The following is a 9,382-nucleotide window of genomic DNA, read 5'->3' as shown; positions in this document are numbered from 1 at the left end:
AAATGTTTTTTAGATTAAGTTTAGAGTGAGATGGTGTGGATTTTGGGGTTTGATTTGTTATTTAGTTGAACTTGTTTACTTTCTAGATTTTATTTTCATTTTTTTTTAAGATAACTGAAAAGCATGTAAGTTACCAATAACCAACATATAACCCAATCAATAAACATAAATCATATTTGTGTATAATATTAGGATTTTCTGTATTATATATAATTAACTTTGTATGTGTATTAGAATAATAAGATTAATATAATAAAAAATCTTATATATTGTGTTATTTTTTCGGATTAAATCTTAACCTTTTCTTTCAGAAAAAAAAACATTGTATTTTTTAATTTTTATTTTCCATCCTGTCCTTTTAACAATTTTTTTCTGAGAAAAACTTATAAACTGTGAAAGTTTTTCGGATAAAATTAAAAATTAAAGGTTTTTCCGGAAACAATTAAACAATTAAGGGTTCGTTCATAAAATAAATAAAAGTTATATTTTTTCGAAAAAAAAAATACGAAAGTTTCTTTGAAAAAAAATTAAGGTTGACAGTTTAATAAGGAAAAATTTCAATATATAAAGACAGTAAATTTTATTGATTTGGGAGGCTTTCCTATTTACTTTTGGGGATTATGCTCACCTATTGAAATTAAGGAATGGTTTTAATAATAATTAACTTATGATAAATTGTCTTCGTTATATTTTTCTTTTGATTTATACAATTTTCAAAATTTTATAATAAATACAAAAAAACTGTACAACCTCCTTCTCAACGACTACTTTCTCCGGTGATTCAACCGCCCTTGAGCCGAGAACGTCTGAAACCCACCATCATAGTTCCGCCTCAACCTATCTTTCTGACGCGACGGCCCCCGTGGTGGTTGCTCTTCCATCTGCGGTGTTTGTGTAGACACCCGCCATATCTTCACCGACCTATCTAAACTCCCACTATACAACGTACATGGCCTTTCACCACCTCCGTCACGGCGGCTCATATCCACCGCCAAACACTTCACCGGCCCACTGTGTCCATTCAAAACATACAAACATTTATGATCTCCTCCGTCTTCTCTCCGCCATACACATATATTCGTATCCACCGAACCGCTGAAAACCATACGACCGGCGGCCGCCAAACACAGAACCGCCACTGTATGACCTCTCAAAACCCGACCACCGGACAATAGCTTCTCCCGTTCCCAATAATGTAAAAGTCCGTCGGATAAACCAGCGTAAACCACCGTCTCCGATGGATTAACCACCAATGACGTCACCGCAGATTCCTGTTTCAGTAAAGTGTTCAGAAGGAAATGTTTCGTTCTTTTTCCTGGTTTCTCCCTCCGCCATACTTTCATCGTCCCATCCGCCGAGCCGGAAAAGATTAAATCGTCGAATCCGGCGACCACCGTGTTAACCGCATCGTCGTGAGCGGGAATAGATTCCAAACATTTGAAATCTGATACTTTCCATACTTTAATCGTTTTATCCCACGAACCTGAATATAATAACGAACGATCTTCGGTCAAGCTAAGACTAGAAATCGCATCGTAATGTTTGATCCAAATTGCACTGTGATTGTTCCTCACCTCCGTATAATTCTTAGGTTTTATCGATTTTTCCACGATCGAAGTCAGATTCGGTAGAGTCCCGATCTTTTTATGAACTCTAGGGTTCTTCGCTGATATCTTCCAAGCCCTAATTTTCCCATCGCTGTGACCTGTAAATATCTTATCGTCAGCAATCACAATCGCTTTAACTAATCCGCTGTTAGATTTGAATGCAGAAAATTCCTTTCGATTCTTCCAAACGCGAATGTTCTTGCTATCGGATCCGGTGTACAACATATCTCCAATTGCCGCTAACGAATATATATTTCCTTCTTGACGAACAAGAGAAGCTAGCAATCCGGTGTAATCGGAGAAATCCATGCAATCGGGAGCCGGTTGTTCACGATAAGACCATTTAGAACTTGCCACCGGCGACGTATCGTATGGAGACTTGTTGTCGATTTCCGGCATTTTACTGAGACGCAAATGAAGCCGTTCAACGGCATCATTTGGATGATTCCGGTGAGGATGATGATTGATCATCAAGACGGTGGATTTCTACCGTGATACGTTGATGATGATTGTAAATTTCTAATCATAATCCTTGCAGATAAATGATCTTTCATAGATCGGTGTTTCGATTTTGAGATGAGAATTCAAAATGTCAGCAACAAAGATCGTAGAGAAATTGTATGGAAAAAGATAATGGTGTCGATTTTACAAATCATATTTGAAAGAGGTAATACGCTATTTGAACATGCATTTCCAATATTGGACTGTTTTTTGACGGTTGTTTTAGATTAGCAGGTTTATACATTTCTAGACAGTTGTTTTAGATTAGTTTTTTTTTGGAAACAAGTTGTTTTGGATTAGTAGGTTTATACATTTCTAATAATACGTACAGGAAGCATTAATTATAAGAAATATTATTGTGATAAACATATTATATATATATATATATATATATATATATATATATATAATATTATCATAATTAAATATGAAATACTATAAAGAATATTATTTATAATTAATGTTTACCACATTTAATTAGGTTAATATTCCATATAATTAATACTTTAAACAATGTTTCTTATATGTGCCCTTAGGGCACATATTAGAAAATCCCTTATACATAATACAAAATCTTTGTATTTACACTAAATTTATAGAAACCTGAATTGTTTATTTATTTATTTAATTTTTTTGTTAAGCACATAATCTAAATCCTATATATAATCGCTTTGTGATCGTGAAGTCGGATGTGGAGATTTTTAAAAATAAATTAATCTTCAAATTTTTTATTTGCGCGATACATATTGTAACCTGATATAGATTAAGAAATCAATGATGGAATCAAATTTTAAGTTGTAACCATAAATATTGTTGAAGTTAACTTTGGAAAGAAACATCTTAAACGGAAAAAGAAACAAGATCATTTTGACAATGTATATCCAAAGACATAAGATCACAAATGAACTAACATTCTAACATATGTGTCAGGATTCTCCCTAAAATTCGAACCCAATGGATGAATTTGTGATGCTCTATGAGGATTCATGTGATCAACAATGTTCGATTTCAAGTTGAATTGACTTTTAATTTGAGATATGATTTCAAGCTGAATGTGCAAATACTTCAAGGCTATGCATGAGACATGGGATTTAAAGCAATGTTGAATTTTGTAGGAATTTGAATATTATAGAGTTGACTATAGAAGATGGACTAAAGATGTAGGATCAGATCGATGTAAGGTTTTACAATCAAAGTATGGATCTTAAGATCCCAATACAAATCTTACTTAAGATATGTTATAGATGTAACGAGGATAGTTTTTTGCTTATATGCTTTCAAGATTGAATCTAGATCTTAATAACTATGATCTAAATACTACAAAAAATCTGGTGATTCTCCATATATTTTTCCCATACTTACACACTACCACAAGACATACTTTCGTACACGGATTTTGTGATGAATAATCTTCCACAAAAGTTAATTACGAATCTCTAATAATATTTTGTTATAGATAAGTGAAAAATATATAATAATAATATGTAGCTAATTTGTTACAAAATTTATAAAATTGCACACATATTAGAGATGGGTAACATTAAATATGTACCTAGAAGAATAATATTATTTTCAATTAAACTATGAGTCGCTAAAACTAAACATCTAAAATAAAATAAAAAATTAAACATTTTTTGAATGGAGTTTTCAAAATAATCAAAACACTCACATGCATTCAAGGGCGGCGGACCTAGAGTGTTCCAAAGGGTCCTATGTAAGTATTTGATTTTTTCATATTAGTGTAATTTTTTCTTGTTAGTGTGCACATACAAAATTTTATATGTATATATACGTGTTCCATGAGTTATATATAGAATTAGAGTTGTGTTATGATGGTTAAGACGGGTAATAAACAACAAGTTGCAACTTCAAAACATGCTGCTTACAGTTCCCTCATTTTATTTTGGCAGCCACTTTAAAAGCGTCCTAGAAGCTATAACTTTGACTCCCACATTGCTTGTGGGATCGAAACATGAGTCATCTGGAAACTGAGTGAAAATCGATAAATTGAACCTATTCGTTTGGGTTTCGGGAAAAATATGGGTGCACCTACTACTACACATATCTGCATTTACCCCTGCATTCATGGTTGATTTTATTCAATAAGCAAAGGATTATCCACGCCATGGTGTCTGAGTGTATGATTCGCACACTATGAATTTATGTTTTTATTATATTATGTGTTTGAGAAGCTATTTCTTTTATGAATTTCATGAGTGGTGTTAGGGAGGGTTATGGATTTATGAATTGCATATTGTAAGGGAGAAAAGAGAGTCTAGGTTCTTGAATCGACAACGTCGAGTTCGTGACTCTTTGTGTGTGTGTGTTAGAGAGAGAAAGAAATAGAGAGTTGAAATGGTTTTGAAGCGGGAACCATTGATAAACTAGGTCACGAAGGCCGCAATAATGATCGTGGACCAGTGGTCAATTTGTTAAGTTTCCAAAAGTTATCTGGTGATACAAGACGTTTAATATGATTATTTTAATGAAAAACAGAAACTAAATGATTCATCCTCTCTAATAAATAAATGTTTTTTTGCCACTTGTAACACTCTCATTTAATTTACCAAATGTCACTTTGTGGTTATTTTGAATTAATTTTTTTTCCACATGTCATTTTATGAGTTTTTCTATTTTATTAAATTTCACATAATATTTTAATGTAATAATTACAATAAATATATTAATAAAAGGATATTAATTTCACTAATAAACTTACATTTTAATTTCAAAATTCTCAAAATTAAATCTCATTAGTTTCTTTTCTTTATTTAAATTATTTGTTTAAATTTAATAGATAAAAAATATTTTCATTATAATAAATTATTATTTTTCTATTTTCTTATAAATTCAAAATTCTCAAATATTTTAACCTTTATATTTATTTATTTTTTTAAATTAACTCATATAATATATGGGTCTCACAGCTATTGAGATAATAAAAAAATAAAGTAGGTATTCTTATCAAACCATAAATAACCTCTCATTAAAAAAATAATTATATAAATTCTTTGTATCAATAAGTTTTTTTTATTGTTAAATTTATCTCAATCATCCAAAATATTTATGTCAATTTCTTTTTATTGTTTAATACTTTTTATCCCATACTTCCTTCCTTGAACATATTAATTTGTGTATCTTGTCTTGGTATAAAAACACTCCATCAATAAGAATCTTATTATTAAATTTATTTCAACCATGAAAAACATTTATTTCAAATTCTTTTTATTAATCCCCATACTTTCGTAACAAGTCATAAATAATCACAAAACTATGATCATCAAGTAAAATCCCGACCCTAAATCTCTAATGCATCAATAAGATATAGAAAACAAGGAATAAATATTTCACATACACTGTTTTTATACCACAAGCCGACTAATCTTAATCGTTTACAAAACTAAACCTAGTCTGTTCATCTGTGCTCAACAAAATATTTTTACAAGCCCAACCTAATTCCACCATCTTCTCATTCACCACCTTCATATCTTCTTTTGCACATTTCTTGCACTCATTTGCCATATCAAACCACTCACAACCTTCTAAAATTTCTTCACCTTTTTTCCTCATGTATGTTAGCCTCTCACGGATGTAGCACGCCTTCACATTATAAAAACTCAAAATCATCAAACCAAAACACATAAATCGTTAAATACCAATCCGTTTGCTACACATGACAAAACAAATTGTACTGTGTTTGAATTTTGATATTGCACTTGACTAGGACTAAGACTGATGTCAATACGACAGGGACTCGCTCTCGATCTCTTGTTTGTGAAAAAGACGTGAATGCCCTTCTCATCCTCATCATCGAAAATAGCCCTAGAAAGCTTGTCTAGTCCTGTCCAGTCTCATGTAACAAACGAAGCCTAAGGCTTCGTTTGTTTGATGGGATTGAATTATATTGGACCAGACAAGTTTTCTAGGGCTATCTTCAATGATGAGGATGAGAAGGGCATTCACGTCTTTTTCACAAACAAGAGATCGAGAGCGAGTCCTTGTCCCACCCTTTTGGTTGTGGGACAAAAATTGCAATTTTTGTCGTGATGTCAATTTTTGTCGTATTGACATCAGTCTTAGTCATAGTCAAGTGCAATATCAAACACAGTATAACTTGTTCTGTCATGTCCTGTGTAACAAACTTACACACGGGGCCTAAGTGTTGTTTTTTTTTTTTGGAAATTTAAAGAAAATTTTGAACCTGTAAGAGACCCATGATGATATCTGAAGTACTTGATCCTTCACGTAAACAAAGAAGGATACCCTGCAATTTGGTAAAGTTTATAAGATTTTTGAAATTATGACACACATAAAGAGCAAAAAAGAACTCGATACTCACTTCATTTCTTTGAAACCCATGGAAGGAGATCTCCATGCATACAAAGTAAAAATCATCTTTACTTAAAGATCGCATAGCCATCATTGATATTTGTGGTATTTGGCATTTGGGGTTCAAGCAACCGATCCTTATTGGCCATTTTAATCTCCCTAAAACAATAAATAAAGGTATGATGCTATAATAAACAAATTAATGAAAGTGTGTTGCAATTTCTCACATTTAACCCTAAATTCTAAACAAAGTTCACATTATTGGGAATGAAGATCTAACCTTTGCTTGAGAAGAAATTCATTCCTTCCTTTTTACTTACTTCTGCTGGTGAAGGGATATATCCAAATTGAATCCATGTATCCATGATTATCTCTAACCTATCCTAAACATCAAACATATAACAAAAGTGAGATACTAGACACACTTACGAGGAGGGCATTCACGTCTTTTGTCTATAAGTGTCTAACCTTGGTTAATGTTTGCAAATGGACATGGTTTAAACTTTGATATATCCCATAAAGATCAATGGCTGTGAAAATTGGGTATACAACAAATGGTAAACCTGCTTGCAATCTTTTGCAAAATTGAAGAGTTAGATAATGTCAAAACATGAAAAAATCAAGTTCCCATGAATCTAGTAATCATTCATCATGAAGGGTATAAATCTTTTTTCAAAAAAAAAAAAAAACGAACCTTTGGTCGTTCTTCAACATAATATTTAGGGCTGCAGCCAGCATAAGACCAAGGTTGTCAAAACAGACTTGTTGAATCTAAAACAAAGCAAAATAATAAATTAATAATCTCATCAAAGACTACATAAACCTTAAAAAAAGGAAAACACAAGTGAAACATGAACTGATGAACCAAACCTGTGCTTTGGCAGAAACTTCACCAAGGTTATCTGCTACTGCAAAGCTTCTATGGACAGCTGTCTGAAAGTTTATAAAGTGTAAAAAGGATGGACTTGTTTAAGGATGAAAAGTTTGGAAAAATACATTAAAAAGAAAAAAAGATTTGACTTACACCAGTTGCTAGGTAGCATGCGAGGCTTATTTGCTTAGCGATGTTGGCTATTGATGCAAGAAGCAAAAAGTATTGTGGAAAAGCAGGAGTCATCAACTCAACACCAATGCTCAAACTGAAAACAACCGATGTCAAGAACCTAACTCTCTTCAATCAACACAAAAGAAAATTCATTTAGTACACTTGATATCATATATCAAAGCAAACGTACAGCAAACTAAATCTCGATTGATAGTTAGGCCCTGTTTGTTACACAGGACACGGGACTGAGACTGATGTCAATGAGACAAAATTCCAGCTTTTTGTCCTGCCCAAAAAGGAACAAGACTCATCGGTACAAAAGACATAAATACCCTCCTCACCCTCATATTGAAAATAGTCCTAGAAAATTTCTCCAATCGAGTTCTGTTCTAGTATTACAAATGCAGCCTAAGGCTGCATTTGTTATCGGGGAATTGACTGGACTGGACAAGCTTTCTAGGGCTATTTTTATGATGAAGATGAGAAGGGTATTCACGTCTTTTGTACATACTAGAGATAGACAGCTGGTCCATGTCCTATCTTGTTCTCCTTTTTGGATAGGACAAAAAGTTGCAATTTTTGTCTTATTGACATCCCGATGTAGCCACAGTCTATGTCCAATGCATGTCACACAGAGTACAATGTGTTAAATCATCTCATGTTTGTATAACAAAAAGGGTGTTATGGAAGTGCAAATACCTTCAGATTTGTATCAAATGCAGAAGCCAGACTAGCAGTGTAGATGCACCTACTTAACCTTCCAAGCCCATCTTTCAAAACCCAATTCAGAGCTGCTGCAGATGGGAGTGAACGGGCATATCCAATTCCAATTGCCCTGAACATTGCCTAAAAGACGGAATAGTCAATTCCATTCCGACCAGCGAAACATATTCATCCAAAAGATTATGTAAAAAGATGGTGTATATCGCCTAAATGGAGAATAGGATACCTGTGTAGCAAGAACTTGAAGAGCAGAACTGAAGACTCTGTGCAAGAATTTCCATTTCACATATTCCAAATAATTTTCATTAATTTCTCTGGGAAGCAAGAAATTTCTGATACCCAAACTGCAACTTCGCAATAACCTTCGACACCCATCAACTAAATCATCAAAATTATCGAAGCAAAATGGCTTCCCGTCGATAGAAACCAATTTTAAATCATTACCATCCCAAAAGTATCGGGAAACACCGTCAGACTGTCGAATAATGACCGGAAGTAGCGTGGGTGTTGTGGGTTCAAGTTCTTTTTTCAATTTCTCCTCTTCGAATTCGAAGTGGAATGAAGTTTTCAACGAATTTGGTAGCTCTAAGGTTCTTTTAAAACAGGGGTTTTGCTTAATCGGAAGAAAGAATTGAGTTTTCGTTTGTCTTTCCCATCGCGAGCTCAAATTGAAAGTAGGATTTGAAGTAGAAATACGTAAGGCGGATTGCATGAGACTGAAAGGAAGACTTCAGCCTGTACTTCGTTGAGCTTATTTGTGTCCTAGGGTTTAAGGCGGAAATTCATAAATGGTTTTATTGGGTTATGAGAAATTTATGCGCGAGTAGTATTTATTTATTTATTATTATTTTTTTTAAAGAGTAAATTACTAAAATCGTCTCTGTTTGGTCAAAATTACACGTTTGGTTCTTAATTTTTTTTTTTCACTCGGATCGTTCCTATGGTTTGATTTTGTTGTGTTTTTCGTCCCTTACATACATAAAATTAGGGACCAAATGTGCAATTTTAGCCAAACCATAGGGACGGAAAACACAACTAAATCAAACCATAGGGACGATCCAAATACAAAAAAAAGTTAGGGACCAAACGTGCAATTGTGACTAAACCATAAAGACGATTTCACTAATTTACTCTTTTATTTATTTGAGAGGAAAAGATTACACCATTATAGGGTTAT

The 9,382-nt window shown here is 33.1% G+C and overlaps 1 protein-coding gene and 1 pseudogene across 1 annotated transcript; both read right to left on the bottom strand.

The window, feature by feature from the left end:
* Nucleotides 1-718: 718 nt before the first annotated feature.
* LOC145162835 (protein JINGUBANG pseudogene) lies at nucleotides 719-2,257 on the bottom strand (annotated as a pseudogene).
* Nucleotides 2,258-5,407: 3,150 nt separating this feature from the next.
* On the bottom strand, nucleotides 5,408-8,990 carry RUS4 (root UVB sensitive protein (Protein of unknown function, DUF647)). Its single transcript, XM_079086069.1, has 10 exons — nucleotides 8,432-8,990; nucleotides 8,182-8,328; nucleotides 7,462-7,608; nucleotides 7,308-7,370; nucleotides 7,132-7,208; nucleotides 6,906-7,011; nucleotides 6,718-6,820; nucleotides 6,448-6,596; nucleotides 6,310-6,372; nucleotides 5,408-5,708 (listed from the first exon to the last, which is right to left on the bottom strand). Exons 1-10 carry the CDS (start codon nucleotides 8,915-8,917, stop codon nucleotides 5,493-5,495), a joined length of 1,557 nt encoding a protein of 518 aa, XP_078942195.1. The 5' UTR covers nucleotides 8,918-8,990; the 3' UTR covers nucleotides 5,408-5,492.
* Nucleotides 8,991-9,382: the final 392 nt, after the last annotated feature.

The sequence above is a fragment of the Lactuca virosa genome, chromosome 3, assembly GCF_052849685.1.
Source record: "Lactuca virosa cultivar CGN04683 chromosome 3, Lactuca_virosa_CGN04683_v6, whole genome shotgun sequence".
NCBI lineage: Eukaryota > Viridiplantae > Streptophyta > Magnoliopsida > Asterales > Asteraceae > Lactuca > Lactuca virosa.
Note: the sequence above shows the minus strand (reverse complement) of the source record. Positions and strands in the feature narration are given on the sequence as shown.